This window comes from Tachypleus tridentatus, chromosome 7 (genome assembly GCF_004210375.1).
Source record: "Tachypleus tridentatus isolate NWPU-2018 chromosome 7, ASM421037v1, whole genome shotgun sequence".
NCBI classification, from domain to species: domain Eukaryota; kingdom Metazoa; phylum Arthropoda; class Merostomata; order Xiphosura; family Limulidae; genus Tachypleus; species Tachypleus tridentatus.
The window spans coordinates 126,562,718-126,580,412 of NC_134831.1; the positions used below are offsets into that span (position 1 = coordinate 126,562,718).

Here is a 17,695-nt window from a genome sequence, read left to right on the forward strand (position 1 = left end):
TGTATTTATTGTGAATTTTAGATAACTGGTAGCTAGCTAGAAGTAGAATATATGGACACAACAAAAAATCCTGAATGAGGAAAATGAATGAGAATAGAGAAAAACACACACATGAAAGCTTGACATGATTTTCGTTTTTTTTTTTGTACAGATTATTACATAACTGATAGAAGTGCTGTCAAATTAATCTCATGTACGTCTCATAATAAGAAATGAATCCAAAACCTTTCTCAAACAGAAAACCTGAGTTTAAAGCTAGAAACAATTTTTCAACAACACAGAAGGTGGTTTTGACGTGAATTCACATAAAACTGGAAAGGAAATGTAAAAACAAACCAACATTTTTCTAGGAGAAGCAGTAGGTATAAGAACGTATTCGTTATTGATCACCGATGTTATTTTATCATTTTTGTTTTCCCTTTCAAAGATATGTTATCTTTCCAGAAAGCGATGCGGAAAAAGCACGCCTGGAATCACCCTATCTTTATGGAAACCTCTTTTTCTATTTTTGAAAACAAAATTGTCACAAACAATAACCACAAAATTCGGAGTATGTGTCTTTTTGGCTTGCAGTGTCTTAGGCAAATAACTATTAACAACTAAACACTAAGTGAAAAAAAAATTAAATAATCTGTAATAAACGGACATTTTCTGTCAAAAGTAACTATAGAAGCTTTTTAACTCAGAAAATTTCGTAACATACTCTGAAAACTGCAGTGATTAAAAATTCTACTTTAGATCTACTCAGAATTTATTAGGGAGTATGTATTTTCTCAGAAAATAAACCTATGGTGAACCAATAAAAATCTAATATTTTATTTCTCACATATTATGTGTGTGCAAAATAAACTTGTTCAAGTTTTCCTTTATTTCTCAGAGACGTGAAGTTATTTTGTGTATATTAATTTTGGGGTGTCCATGCAAATGTTTATATCTGTCTATGTCTAAATGTGAGACTTCTCTTGTAAAAAAGAAAATGTATTGTCTTTGCTCGTTCGTGAGATATATCTGATTAGAAGGCGATCGAAACCTGACCTAGAAACAATTATCATGTACAAAAAGGTGTTAGAAGCTGGAATTTCGCTACCTTATACTTTATTTGGGGTAACTACTACCGACCAACTGATATGTCACATACTAGATATTTGTACGCTGCTACACGAAAGTCGATTGCCACTTCAGTTACCAGGCCCGGAATTATTGTTCGTGTATCAACCTTATAGTTCCAACCTTCTATCCTATAATTACCATTTTTAAGATTATTTTGTTTTGTCAGGGACAGCTTGGTTGGAAACTCTAACATGAAACTGTACACAGGTGGATTCATGACATTACACAAGATAAAGCTGAAGAAATTATGTCAGCTCCACACTATTACTGGTGTACGTTTTATTGATATAGTTGGGCTAAGGAATTATAATCCTATTTCTTTTTGAATAACGCATTCGTACATAGTTTCGACCGTCCACTAATGGACTACTGGTTTACCAAGGGGAGGACATAGTGCATAACTTTAGGCTTCAAGTGTATAGTATTTATAACTACAAAAACTGTTAGATAATAATTTGGTTTTGTTTTACGAGCTTAACTAAAATGCTTTTATGAATCCTTATTCTAAATCATCAGTTGTTTTATTTACTTGGATAATATTATTATATTTTTGCTGACTTTAGTTTCGGTCTTATTTATGGCTATAGACGAGGAACGACATATTCTGAAATTTGGATGGTCTACAGAGGATATTCAAACAAAATAAAATACAATGTTTACATCATTTACGTCAACAGAAAATATCAGCAAATATTACAAATAACGACGTCCCACAATAAATACTGAAACATTCATTCATGGCTGTGATGTAGTATTCAAAGTATTTCATCATTTCCTGGCATCCTAGTTACTTAATAGGATAATTTGCAACCTAAATATAGTTGTTTAAATTTCCATTGAGCATTAGATAAAAATTAAAAAAATACTTTAGGTGTATTGGATTCAGACTGCTATATTGATTACAATAGCCTAACATACAGCTGTAACCGTCCGTTTACAGTTAGGAGACTCCAATTATGTTCTGAATAAACATTTTTCAAAATAGGGTCGGCGAGTCATGTTCGAAATTTCATAAAAATATTTTAAAAAATATTATTTACAGAAAAAAATGTTTGTGAATATAAATTTGTGTTAATAATAGCATTTAATTTTGGAATACAGCTTTTCAACTACATGGAATATATATATATATATATTTTCAGGCCCGGCATGGCCAAGTGTGTTAAGGCGTTCGACTCATAATCCGAGGGTTGCGGGTTAGAATCCCGGTCGCACTAAACATTCTCGCCCTTTCAACCGTGGGGGCGTTATAATGTGACGGTAGCCCAAGAGGTGGCGGTGGGTGGTGATGACTACCTGCCTTCCCTCTAGTCTTACACTGCTAAATTTGGAACGGCTAGCGCAGATAGCCCTCGAGTAGCTTTGCGCGAAATTCAAAACAAACAAAATATATTTCCAACACGAGGAACATCATTAAGTTTGGGGGAAGCGGAAAAATATTCTAATTCAAAGGAATTCTCGGATCGCTGAAATCTGAGAAGGGCTGTTTGAAGTCATTTATCAAGTTTTGAAATATCAAGTATGAACATAATGGAAATGTATCATATCAACAAGTTACTGCATTGTTTGATATTAGTAAGTGAGACTCAGTACAACAACTTCTGGTGTTGCACTAATTTGTTTTGTCGTGAATGTCGTGAACAGTTCCGTGACGCAAATTTGACGCAATATGAGTCTCGTGGGTTAAGAAAAGGCAAAGAACTATTGGTATATAGTTATATTTATTGTAAACGGCCGACACCTACCCTTGTTTGAGCCAAATCAATGGATTCAGTTATGGTGTCATCCAATCCATACTTATTCTTCAGCTTCGATGTCACATTGTCTTCCAAGCCTCTGATTACCTAGTTATTTAAAAATAGGCTTAACCTTCGAAAATTCTGGCTTTAACGAACCAACATTACCAAAAACAGTAACAAAAGAGTGAAGGTTTTTGACACATTTTAATACAATTAAACACTTGTCCCAGTATCAAAAGCTCTGACTATAAAGAATTATTGTTTGATATCAAAGAACTTTATATGAAACTCAGTCTTTAAGTTTTAAACCCAATTTTGTTTCCATGACATGTACATAATGTGTGCCATTTCTCTGTGATCGTTTTTATTTGCCATATTTGTAGTCAGAGCGTATTTTTATTCAAATGTGACACTGCTAGAAACATGACACAACACACACACAAATAAATATCTACATATATGTTTTGTTTATAAAGAATCGTCATGTACATTCTTATATCGTTTGCCAAAAGTGTATCACGTAGGATTACACACAAAAGATACAATAAACTAGAAAAGACTCAAACTTGAGTGCTTTCATATAGTTCACTTTATTTTTTGTATTCTCAGGAAAAAGAATTACTAGACATTAAAAAGTAAATGAGTTTTGGGTATTTTTCAAAAATTCATTTCTATCCAATTATGTCCATGTAGAAGTCGTACAAGTAAAAAATATTCGTATATATATATATATATACAATACATATCATAATTCTTTGTTAATAAGCAATAACAATGACGATAAAAATGTATAATAAAATTTGATTTCCAATGTTGAATGACTTACGAACAGTCAAGTTAGGGTTTTTGTTCTAGCATCAAGCTAGCAATTACTATAATTGCGTAGATTTGCTGTTTTAAAACAGCTTACCAGTACAAATCTACGAGAAACAGTTTCTAATTGGCTTATACTTATTGCTCTTGATACACGTGAGATTTCTGTTTTAAAAGCAGACAACGGCTACGTATAGGCTAGTTACCTACTCGAAAGTATATTTTTTTGAATATTTAATTTAGCCATTTGAAAATAATTATTGCTTACAGTAACGTTGTAAACAGAAAATATCTGAAAATATATTTCACGAAAGACGTAAAACGTCTGAAAGAGCTTCTGAAAAGTATAGAAATGAATATTACGTTATCATCTAAATTCTTCACAAATTACGTGTTGTAGCTTCCTTTCTGGATAAAAACGAAATAAAAAAGATAATATAAACAGAAAAACACGTTAATCGGATCAGCGTTGAGAAAACAAATAAAAAATATTCTGGTATTCTGGACGAGAAATCTCGTTGTTGTATATAATAACTAAAATGTTTAGTATTTACAGAAAAAATAATCCAAATGAACCTCGTTATTTCATATTAAAAGCTGATCAACAGGTGGTAATGGATCTTAAGACGCTTTCACGCTTAATGTTGTCTCTATAGTACAATTTATGATTTAAAGAAAAATATTTTTAAGTCTTCACGGTTATGATCTGTCATTATTATGCTTTACAACAGATTTATCGAAGAGGAGTAGTCATCACATGTCTTGTTTGATGTTAATGAAATGTACGATATCGTATGAGCATTTATGAGACTATTTGTGAATTAACGTAATATCTCGATGGTTTTTATTTTTGGGCTGATACTGTTAGATTATTTGGAAAATAAAAGTGCAAAGTTCAGTCCACTTGACAAAAAAGTCACTGTTTCCTTAGAATCGAGGAGAACAAAAACAATTATACGTTTCTCAAATATTTTATTTATTACTACCTTAGGCGTATCGAGGATTTTTCTACGCGGGGTGGTGGAGTTCTGTTTGCCCGAAAAACGATTTTTGAAAGCGAATAAAAAAAGAATTGAACTAATTGATCAGTAAAGTGATTTGTGACGAAACTTGCCCGAATATTCATAAAGAGGCAAACCTGAGGGGACTGCAGCTCATTATTTACGACCGTTAGTGATATACTTCAGTTCACAATATGTGCTAAGACAACAACAAAAGCGCAAGTGGATGTTCACTTTAACCCACGTACACGAGCTTGGTCGTTTGGACCGAGCCGGTGTTAGATAGTTAACGATTACTATAATTCAGAATTTATTTTATATATTTTCACGAGATTTGACATTCCTTCAGTGAACGTAAAACTCATGTTGCACACAAAAAATCAGATATTTTAATACATTATAATGAAAAAAAATGGTTGAAAAACGTAAAATAAATTGAGCAATACTTCTTCCATTTTCAGAATTGATCGTAAAGCTATAAGTCACTTACATTAACTATATATATCTTTATTTTTCTTTAAACATGTTTTCTGTTTTGTTTTTATATTTCCGTCGTTACCTCCTCTGACAATATATATATATATAGTAATGACGAGTAAAGAGTTTATTTTTGTCTAAATTTTGCTGAAGATGTTTTGTAGTACTGCCTTCTTTAATATTTTTTACATTAAAATTGATTTCTAGTCTTTAAAAGTACGATCACCTTAAACTTAAATTCGGACAAATCAGGGTAAAAAAATAGTATATTTCAGTCTAACTCTAGTGTTACATTTTTGCTCAAATACTTCTGAAACTTTGGAGAAAATTATGGATGGAAGTTGCGAAATCATGATGTAACGTCTAATCTCCCTGTAGCCAAGCAACAATACAATCGCCAAAATTAAAAACAAAGTGAACATAATTAATATGTTTTCACACTTCTTAGATATATAAATAATATTGAATGCAAGCAGAAAAGCTTGATTTTATAAACTTCATTTATATAAAGCCCTTTTTTCTTCTTAGAACAAGTTTCTCACCTTGTTTTTAAATATAACTGCCAGGATCCCCACGGCAGTCTCGCACCCAAGAATGAGGAAGAGGAACACGAAATACTATAGAAAAGAAAATACAACTAAATTAGCTACATTAATAATATAAATACATGTATATATACATACTGAGACCAATACACCATATTGGACACAAGCTATATGTGTTCGATTCTTCTCGATAAAATACAGTTTGTTAATTTTGATTATTTGTTGGATAAGTTTTGATTTAAAAATAAACACTACTGATACAATGCAGAGCACAGATAGCCAGTTGTGTAACTTTATGCTTGATTAAGACTAGCCAAGAGAAGTGATATTATGGTGCTGGTCATGAGGACTTATATTCTATGACTGCATGTTCAAGTGAATCTAATAGGACAACGAATCACAACTTAGACATTTACAAGGATTTACCAAATAGCAACATATAAGAAGAGATGAAAGAGAAGACCACATCGGATTTAGGTTCACATTATTTTGAGGACACAGACCATTGGTAAAAACTATCGGCTTTCAGATCTCTTGTCTCCAAAATGTTATGCGTTAAGCGTTTTCAAAATAAAGCCTCACACGATTGTTTTCATGATAAACAAACAGCCCGAAAAATGTTAATCAGAATGTTAAATGGAAGAAAATGCCAAATATTCCTCAGGAAATATGAAAATAAAACAGTTTTTTTTTTGTATAAAAGAAAGAGAAAACGAACTGGTGTCCTTAGAACCTCTGAGCTTTGAATAATGTATTTCTTACTGTTAACCTACTAATGAAAAACTAATGGTGTTTGTTTATTTCCAGTTTTTACGTTTTTAGCGTATGTGACCTTTCATTGGTCCCTGAATTTGCTGTTAAATGACAAAATAACATAATTTAAATAGGGAGATAAATGATGTATCCTTACCGTGAGTAACATGCACTTGTTTTCTCTTATGGCTCCATAGCATCCAAAGAAACCAACAACGAATACTAGTCCACCAACTCCAATCAAAGCATATGCCAGGTATTGGATTAGGGCATAATCTCCATCAGTGTAGAACAGGCGATACAAAGTAACTTTGTCCGTATCGACAAGAAAGTATACACCAGTACCTAGCATGGCAGCCCCAGAGAGCTGTTAGGAAACAGAAAGATTAGTACCTAAAGAAACACAAGGGATTTTTTTTATCTGTACCACAAATAAGTTGACGTTCATATTTATATAATGTTTTTATATATAAATACATAAATTACCTACGACAGTAAATGTGAACCATTTACCAACTATAACAGACAAATGATGTTTTAGACTAAAATTAAATAAGTGTGATCCTAAAATATTAAGTGTAGAATTAGTGTAAAAACGACATTAAACGAAGACAATAAGTTTATGTTCTGAGGAATCTGAGAGGATATCAACTACCAAAACAAAAAGATAAATCCTTTAAAGTAAAATGTTTGAAATTAAAAACATACCAAGAATATTCAGGAAGTATTGTAAATCGTTTTGAGACTATCCATAGAGACAGAATTATAAAATAAAACTGTAAGGTTGCCTTTAGGCTTGTTTTAACTAAACCGTTGAGTTTACAAACCAAATTAAGCAATGGTTGTATTATCACATTAACGAGATCGTATGTGACGATGGCTTCTCTCTGGAACTTCTGACGTCATTGTTTCGAATACCGTTCTGAATGTTTGCTTAAAAGCCGGTTTATCTCCTAATATCGCTCTGGTTAATTTAACCACATTTAATGATTTCAGTAAGTATTAAGTTTCTATTTTCAAAAAAAGGTTTGTGTTGGTCAAATATATCTCGCTATTGTTAGTATTTCCATCGATCGGTAGGTTTGTATTGGTCAAATACATCTAGCTACTGTTAGTATTTCCATAGATCGGTAGGTTTGTATTGGTCAAATACATCTAGCTACTGTTAGTATTTCCATAGATCGGTAGGTTTGTATTGGTCAAATACATCTAGCTACTGTTAGTATTTCCATAGATCGGTAGGTTTGTATTGGTCAAGTACATCTAGCTACTGTTAGTATTTCCATAGATCGGTAGGTTTGTATTGGTCAAATACATCTAGCTACTGTTAGTATTTCCATAGATCGGTAGGTTTGTATTGGTCAAATACATCTAGCTACTGTTAGTATTTCCATAGATCGGTAGGTTTGTATTGGTCAAGTACATCTAGCTACTGTTAGTATTTCCATCGATCGGTAGGTTTGTATTGGTCAAATACATCTAGCTACTGTTAGTATTTCCATCGATCGGTAGGTTTGTATTGGTCAAATACATCTAGCTACTGTTAGTATTTCCATAGATCGGTAGGTTTGTATTGGTCAAGTACATCTAGCTACTGTTAGTATTTCCATAGATCGGTAGGTTTGTATTGGTCAAATACATCTAGCTACTGTTAGTATTTCCATAGATCGGTAGGTTTGTATTGGTCAAGTACATCTAGCTACTGTTAGTATTTCCATAGATCGGTAGGTTTGTATTGGTCAAATACATCTAGCTACTGTTAGTATTTCCATAGATCGGTAGGTTTGTATTGGTCAAGTACATCTAGCTACTGTTAGTATTTCCATAGATCGGTAGGTTTGTATTGGTCAAATACATCTAGCTACTGTTAGTATTTCCATAGATCGGTAGGTTTGTATTGGTCAAATACATCTAGCTACTGTTAGTATTTCCATAGATCGGTAGGTTTGTATTGGTCAAGTACATCTAGCTACTGTTAGTATTTCCATCGATCGGTAGGTTTGTATTGGTCAAATACATCTAGCTACTGTTAGTATTTCCATCGATCGGTAGGTTTGTATTGGTCAAATACATCTAGCTACTGTTAGTATTTCCATAGATCGGTAGGTTTGTATTGGTCAAGTACATCTAGCTACTGTTAGTATTTCCATAGATCGGTAGGTTTGTATTGGTCAAATACATCTAGCTACTGTTAGTATTTCCATAGATCGGTAGGTTTGTATTGGTCAAGTACATCTAGCTACTGTTAGTATTTCCATCGATCGGTAGGTTTGTATTGGTCAAATATATCTCGCTACTGTTAGTATTTCCATAGATCGGTAGGTTTGTATTGGTGAAATACATCTAGCTACTGTTAGTATTTCCATCGATCGGTAGGTTTGTATTGGTCAAATATATTTAGCTATTGTTTTTTATTATCAGTGAAAAAGATAAAAAATACTTGTAGTAACTCCCTAAGTTGAGTTGTTTCTAATGGATAAGAATGAGTAAAAACAGTTTAAACTATGAAGATGTTAGGGTTAGAAAACGGTTGACTACGATTTTTCATACGCATAATTATCATATTTATAAAAATAATTTAAAATTACTTGTAACTTTAACTACATAACCAACTCAACAGGAGGAAGAACGCATATAATGAACTAAACTAGATTTCTGTTTTATTTACTGGCATTTGTTTAGTTTTGATACACTAGAATTATGCTTTAGTCAGTTCAAATTGGAATCTTTAGTATTATACTTTTAATATAATATACTGATATAAAACATTCTCTTCAGAAGCGTGTATACAACTAGGTCATTTACAAGTACCACAAGAATGTTATAGTTTCGTATGCAGCATTTGTATGCAGACAAATAATATTAATTTATTAGAGATTCTCTTCAACAAATAAAACCTGAAACATTGAGATCAATATATTACATTAAAGATGTTTCGTACTCGAATAGATTTATTTACTAATCCCAGCGTTGTATATAAAACCGAATATCTTCTGTAACTTTCTAAAACTCATAAACTATTATCTTTATAGTTCGTAAGAATGAAAAAAATCAGTTGTTTTTACTTAATTAATGACAGTTTCAAGTAATGCCAACAATCATCAGCTCAGCTAACAAAGAAGGAGTTTTATACAGCTTGTGGTGTAAGATGGCATGGTGTATTTTTTAGTTTTATATACACAAAAAAACGTAACTAAAGAGATTTGATCTCTTCTTGAGAAAGACAAAGTGTAAATGTATGAGTAAGGCCACATCAGTTCTGACAGCTGTTAAATTTATATGACAATGTTTCTGAAATGAACACAAAAAATGCATTAACTGTTTCGTCTAGAAGTTAGTTATCGAACTTGAAAACAAAAGGCTATATTCTTTTTGTAATCACTTTTAGAGAAAAAATGTCTCAATAGAATAGAGTCTATTCGTGAATCTCATAGGAGATAATAATTTATCTTCTGATTTCCATTTTAATGAAGGATTAATTAATTTATTTAACAGAATTTAATGAGCGAAAAAACCTGGAATATTATAAACTGTATTGAAGGTTTATTAATGTAATGTTATTGACATACATTTGATTAAAACCTGGTGAACCTACTTACTGGTTTCGTTTAAATTCTTTTGTCTTACAAGACTCATTGTGACGCAATGTAGTATAGTCGATAAGTTCGAGTTATAAAAAATATCTAAGAATTACAATTTCTAAGACCATGAAAACGAACCAAACTGAAAACAAGAGATTATTTTAAAGTATTACTTACCATCACCCCTAAACGAAAACAAACACACACACACACACACACACACAGAAAACACCAAAAAACTCAATTACAATTTCAAAATTTCGTAACATAACACACTGCATAATTTCAATTCATAAGAACTCGAATTTTTTCCAAGAAGAATAAATAATAGTCTTACCCAAAATATCGAGTTAAACGCCATAAGAACAACTTTGGCACATTTTGCACCACAGCCAAATGCCATCTTGAAAACAAGTTTGGTAAACTGGTTCAAGTCGGAACCTGTTTTGAAAACATAAATTTTTATGAAACATACTATAGCTACTTAAAGTATGTACAAACATTTTTTTTACTCACGGTGGTACATTGCATATATTTTGAGATAGTTATAAATAGGATTTATTTTATATATATTTTGTTTTCATGTTCTGGGCTACATGTGTTCTATCGCCATGGGCATCGAACCCCAGTTTTTAGCGTTGTAAGTACGTAGATAAACTGCTGTGCCACTGGGAGAGAGGTCTATTTTTATAGAAGCTAAGGTGCCCGGTGCCACTGGGAGAGAGGTCTATTTTTATAGAAGCTAAGGTGCCGGTGCCACTGGGAGAGAGGTCTATTTTTATGGAAGCTAAGGTGCCCGGTTCAGTTTATGAATTTACAAAAAAAACATGTTTGTGTGAATGATACGATAAATAACAGTAAAGTCATAATTTTTAAAACAATTTACTTGTAATATAACGTATTAGTACAATAATCAGTGATGTCGGGAAAACCCACTTGCAGAGAAATATATATGCAAAAACGGCTCGTTTGGGTTGAGAAAATATTTTACATAGAAGGTCGAAACGTTGTTGGCTCTTCTATATTTTTGCATGCGTATTAGTACAATGTTCATTATTACCTCACGAAAGGTTTGTATAAGCTTAACGAATTCCACTTGTATATACTAAAACATGGTATATACTGTGCGGTGGTTAGTGTGACTTTGTAGGAAGAGGTGACGACCAAGTAGTGTTGGTGGGGGGTGCTTTGTGTTAGCAGTTTTCAACATCCAACTCTTAATATCCTTCCACAATGTTTCACGTGATTAATTAATTGACAGTCCTTGGCTACAGAAGTGTCTCACAGGTCAAAGTTGAAAGGTCATATGTCAAAGTCGGAAGTGAATATAACTCAATAAACAGCTCTTCATATCAACCTTATGGTAGCTGTTGGAGTAGAAACTATAACTGAATTTATGTATTACTACAATAATGGTGGCCATTTTGTTTATTACCTTCCTCTTTACAGAGCGCTGTCTAAGGAATATAAGACGTTTGTTTGCCCATCCACACTGTATGAATATTGTGATAGAGAAAGGCTTTAACACTTTTTTATAAGAACGTAGCTCCATCTATGAATATAATTAACCTTAACTTACGTCAAGAATAATAAATGCTTAATAATAGCACTAAGGTAGATGTGGAGGGCTTTTAACATCTATTAACTTGTCCCTTGTTTCAAACTATCATCACACAGTGTTTGAACTGGCTCAGTGACCTAGGAGTAGTTAAATAAACTACGGACAGACAAAGAGACTGATACCTATATTTTTCGAATATATATATATATGTATGTGTATGTTATACATATCAAAAGAGAAAAATAAATATAAGAATAAACCAGCTGAACCTTTTTTTGTTTCACGAAATTTTAAACGCGCTGTGATTTTTGTTAATATTTAGCATTTGTTGTAACTTGGACGCTTTTTTAAAAATATGGAATAGCCAGAGTGTTAAAATGGGTCATCTTGGTAAAATGAGTTGTGAAAATGTGACGCAAAATACTTAAAGGAACATAAAATACATTTCTTAAAACTGGCAGCATAATAGTTCAGAATGGTTAACGTAATGTGTCGCTAGGGAAGAAAGAAACTCGGGGAGTTTTAACCTTAACAACAATGTATATATAATATATGGTCCAGCGAGATCAGGTGGTTAAGGCACTCGACTAATAATCTGAGGGTCGCGGGTTCGAATCCCAATCGCACCAAACATGCTCGCCCTTTCAGGTGTGGGGGCGTTATAATGTTATGGTCAATCCTATTATTCTTTAGTAAAAGAGTAGCTCAAGCGTTGGCGGTGGGTGGTGATGACTGGTTACCTTCTCTCTAGCGTTACACTGCTAAAGTAGGGACGGCTAGCGCAGTTAGCCCTCGTGTAGCTTTGCGCGAAATAAAAAAAACAACAAAGAAATATATATTATATATAATAAAGTATCATGATAAGTATTTTAAATGCAACTTGAAACTGTCAAAAGCTTTGTGATTAATATCAGAGTTGTTAAAAGTAATGCTCTTCATAGTTAGAAACTCTGCCTCGTATCGTATGTGAAGACGGTGGTTTTTATATCACTCAGTAATATCACTTAAATACACGCTCCATGGAACAAAGGAAATGACACTTGGCTCAGTTCCAGTTGCAGTTGTAAGAACTCAGTAATTATTATTATTAGGAAACTGTCAGATAACTGACACACGGCAGGGTCATAGGGTGAGAAAAACTAATTTTTTACTGTCAAAATCTAAACATTATATTTATATATATTTTAGCTAAATGTATAAAATATATTTAGTTAAAGTCTCGTCACATTACTGCATTATAGGCATAAGACTCTACAGCGGATAGCTTTTCGTTTCTTCAAAAATATTACTAAGAACAACTTTACGGTTTAAGAGAAGTGAAACCATTACAATTTAGCCAATTTCTTAAAGTGTACCCACAATACGTTGCTTTGCTTAATGAACTTTATGTTATATTAAACACTAATTTAGTGTTATTCGTTAATAAAAGCATTACCAATTAAGTTTGTTTGCACACTTTCTAGCGTTCAGTGTAGACTGACACCTTAGTAGGTTATTAGTTTTTCAACAATAATAACTTAACGTTATTTTTGTATATTTTCGAAACGTATTTCTTATTTATTATTATGTTTTAGGTAGATGACATGAAAGAGTGTTTATTTATTCTTAACTAACAGGATGTACTGAGATCTGAGGTATCTGAATCTCTGTAAGTTTTTATTGTCATTAAAACTCAGTGGCAGATTTGTTGAACCACACGACTGATGCACACTTCGTTCGATATAATCAAACGGTTTAAAATTCGCGAAAATGAATGCATGATTTTCTTGATCAATCAAGTGTAAAAAAAATAACATGTTGCTCTGTTTATCTTTCTAAAATAAACATCTAAACAGATGAGCAAAGCAATACTTGATCAATCAAGTGTAAAAAAAATAACATGTTGCTCTGTTTATCTTTCTAAAATAAACATCTAAACAGATGAGCAAAGCAATACTTGACTTCTTTAGTTTGTGTGTTTAGAATTAAGCACAGAGCTAGACAATGGGCTGACGGTGCTCTGTCCCTCACGGATATCGAAATCCGGTTTTTTGCAGTGTGTGAGTCTGCAGACATGCCCTGTGCCACCTATTTTGTCATGGGACTACAAATGTGAGTAATCATATCCCAGTTTTTGTTTTAGTAATACTTAGAGTAGTTGCTTAAGTTGGAAGTTTATGCCATTTATGTGTGCAAGTACATGTAGAAACAAGTGACGGATATTTCGGTTGAATTCATATAAACTTTTCGTAAAATTTATGCTATATTAATGTATCAAATAAATATATTTCACTATATAAACATTTTCCTTCAGATTCGTTTGTGTTTTGTGAGTTAAATCTGATTTTCGTTTGTTATACGTTTGGTACAGATGCGTCGTGACTCTGTGTTTGTAATGTGCAAAATTACAAGACATTCTGTTGGTAAATCTACAATTGTGTTACAGTTAGGCTTCGTGAAATAATACAACGTCTTAAATATAATTTGATCATACTAGGCCTTGGCGTGGTAAGTAACTTTCCTTTTTTCTTATACATTTTTCTTAAAAAAACATTACTGACGAAAAATAGCGTCGATAGTTTCTTGAGATGGAAGCTACGTAAAGTCTTGACAGATTATCTGTTATCTCATAAAAAAGCCGTTTCATAGAGTGGTGACGTTCTGATGTTAGAAAGAAAGAACAATAAACAAAATCGATTAGAGTTAAAAGTCGATTTAAAATAGTGGTGACCCAGGAGAACAATAATAAAAGTTATTTGAAACATTATTTTCAGAAATCTGTCGTTTCAACTTGTGACAATGATAAAACTTTAGTGGGAAATAGTTTACTTTAATACTCGTTGAAGGAGATGTGGTAAAATAAGGACTTATAATACAGACTTGACTAAAGAAATATTCAGATTCCCAGTAACGGACATAACGTGATCGGATGAGACTTGGAGAAAAGTGACCGACCGTTACACTCTGTGTTCGATTTTCCTTCCCGTAGGGTTACAACCTCTCTTACTGAACCCAATATTAACTACATTCACGGCATCATCAGTGCCTTGCAGTACCGACGCCGGATCGTGACTCAAGTTTCTTCGCGATTGGCTATTCGAACACGGATGTAACTGGCAGGAAGCCAACCGCTTTGATTGCAGTGACGAAGAGGGAGCTAGTGGTGCCAAAGAAAGCATGACAGAAAATAAAAAGGAGAAAAAGATACTGATAATAAAAACCTTTCTCAGTAAAACAAAGAGCAAAAAAAACTGCTTTTGTTAAGTGAAAGTGAGAAGAAAAGAAGTGTGGAGATTATGGCCTAATGCATTACGACGTACGTAGTAGGACATATGAATTCAGTGGCCTAATGTATTATGACGTACGTAGTAGAATATATGAATTCAGTGGCCTAATGCATTACGACGTACGTAGTAGGACATGAATTCAGTGGCCTAATGCATTACGACGTACGTAGTAGGACATATGAATTCAGCAAAAATATCTGAAATTGTGCTCTCGTCAAAATTACCACAATCAGATTAGAGTGGTCGATAAAAATACATAACAGGTGGATAGATAATACTATTCTACCATCTTCGAAATAGCTCAAAAATTCAAGAGCATAAGCTAATGTTTGTTACTGACGAAACGACATCGAATAAATATTCTGTTGTCCCACATTCATTCCCAGCAGCGTTCTAAGGCTACAGTAGTGAAACCTAAAAGTTGGTCGCAAGTCGGTTTACATTTCATTTTCTAACAAGTATGTTTATCATTTTTTAAAGTCAGAAATCACTAGTCTGCGTTACGTTAATAAGTGATTTGTTAAAAATATTACATATCTTGTTTAATAGAGAGACAGCAACATCAGTTACAAATGAAACTTATCAGTTTAGTTTCTGTGAATATATTTTTTGTTATGGACGTGACAAAGCTTTAAGCAAGTATCTTGAGATCGTCATTTCAAATTATAATTACAAAAAAATATGCAAATGAATAGGACGGAAATTTGATTGTCCAAAATCGTGAGAAATAAGTGATTTCAAAAACTCTAATCGCTCTGAGGTCTGAATGTGCTGTAAAGTTATAGGGTATCGTTTTGAAATTTGAATGTGCTGTTACAGTTTATCATTCTGAGGTCTGGATATGGTGTTACGTCACAGAGTTATAAGGTCCCAACACGCTGTTAGGTCACAATGTATCCTCCTAAGGCCTGAATGTGCTGATAAGTTACATCGTATCGTTCTGAGGTCCAAATGTGCTGTTAAGTCACACGGTATTGTTTTGGGGTCTGAATGTACTGTAAAGTCATGACAAGAGCGAATTTCTAAAAATTTGAAACCAGTGATTGCTTTTTGAAAACAAACAAACAAACAAACTTGTTTTCATGGTAAGGTGAATGAAATTCACATGACATTTTTAACGTAAAGTACCATCACTAATTTATAAATTTAATTAATACAGTACCCAACTGTAATAACAGCATCAGAAAATAATACAAAATATCAGGTAAAAATTAAGGTAGAATTTTTAAAGTTTTTTTGGAATTTCGCACAAAGCTACTCGAGGGCTATCTGTGCTAGCCGTCCCTAATTTAGTAGTGTAAGACTAGGGGGAAGGCAGCTAGTCATCACCACCCACCGCCAACTCTTGGGCTACTCTTTTACCAACGAATAGTGGGATTGACCGTCACATTATACGCCCCCACGGCTGGGAGGGCGAGCATGTTTAGCGCGACGCGGGCGCGAACCCGCGACCCTCGGATTACGAGTCGCACGCCTTACGCGCTTGGCCATGCCAGGCCAGAATTTTTAAAGCTCGACCTGTAACGTTTCAGATCTATTTAAATTACCCAATCAGAAGGAATTTTAGAAATTAAAATGGTACAAGGATTGTAAGTGGTGATTAAAGCGTTGATAAAAAATTGTCTGATGCCACTCCTTTCTCGTTATTTCTTGCGTTCGAAATTCGTTTCTGAAGGGAAAGTTTGGAAATGTTGTAACATTCAAAATGTACTTCTGAACATTTCAACTCTAAATAAGAACAATTAAGCGTAATTTTGATGATAATGTTTTGTTTGTGTATTAAATACAAAACTACACTATGCACTATCAGCATTGAAATTCGCTCATCTAACTGGGTGCCTTTAAAATAGTGAAAAGACAAAATATTATATATTGCTTACGAACATAGCTCAATGTTAAAAAATCAAGGCTGTACACAGGTTAGAAGAGACTAGGAGCAAAACTTTAAATGTGGAGGCTCCCTCTATAACGGTCATATATATGTATTATAACACCTTTTACGTATTTTACATAATTAATTTCAAAGTTTGATAATTAATTAGCGCGTACAACAACGATGAACAAATGATCGTTGTGTTTTTTTTTTTAACTTAGATAAAAGGTAATTTACGAAATTCAAGGAATAGCATATCTAACCTGGCACCTCGCCGACTACCAACTGTCAAGACAGTTCTAAGAACTAATTAATATTTTCGGGGGGGGGGATATATCTATACGATTCTCATTTTTAGTTATTCTGTTTCACTTCTCTTTTATCTTATTCATTCTTTATTTAGCGACAATTTATTTGTTTGTTTATAGTTAAGCACAACGCTACACAATGGGCTATTGTGCTCTGGTCACCACGGGTATCGAAACCTGGTTTTTAGCGTCGTAAGTTAGCAAACATACCGCTGTGCTTCTAGGGAGCGAATAATTTTGAGATTCTTCTGAATTGGGAGGCTGAGTCACAATACCCCAGTTATTGTTCCCTCTTGTTCGTTTCCATGATTGTAAAGTAACTTAATGAAAAACATTCTCCGCTTATGAAAAGAAAACTCTGATTAGAAATAAATACAATACAATTTTGTTTGTATATCATTTTTTCTTTCATTTAGCTGTTTTGTCTTCTCAGAGTGTTCTTATATACGTTTTGATATCATGGTAAGAAATTAAACTTTAGAAAACAAATTTTAGTATTACGTTGAGAAAATAAACTTTAGAAACAATTGTTGTATTATATTGAGAAATTAAACCATAAAAACAATTGTTGTATTATACTGTGCAATTAAGCCTTAAAAACAATTGTTGTATTATATTGAGAAATTAAACCATAAAACAATTGTTGTATTATATTGTGCAATTAAACC

The 17,695-nt window shown here is 33.0% G+C and overlaps 1 protein-coding gene across 3 annotated transcripts in view; it reads right to left on the reverse strand.

Annotated features, from left to right (window-relative positions):
* The window catches only part of LOC143256548 (CD151 antigen-like), a 148,257-nt gene that overhangs the window by 17,598 nt on the left and 112,964 nt on the right, over positions 1-17,695 (reverse strand). For all 3 annotated transcript variants that reach the window (XM_076513906.1, XM_076513908.1, XM_076513907.1), the window contains exons 2-5: positions 10,357-10,460; positions 6,596-6,805; positions 5,683-5,757; positions 2,856-2,954 (exon numbers count right to left, since the gene is read on the reverse strand). In XM_076513906.1, the coding sequence (XP_076370021.1) occupies positions 2,856-2,954; positions 5,683-5,757; positions 6,596-6,805; positions 10,357-10,422 (450 nt within the window). In that variant the 5' untranslated portion in view covers positions 10,423-10,460. The remainder of the gene's footprint in view (positions 1-2,855; positions 2,955-5,682; positions 5,758-6,595; positions 6,806-10,356; positions 10,461-17,695) is intronic.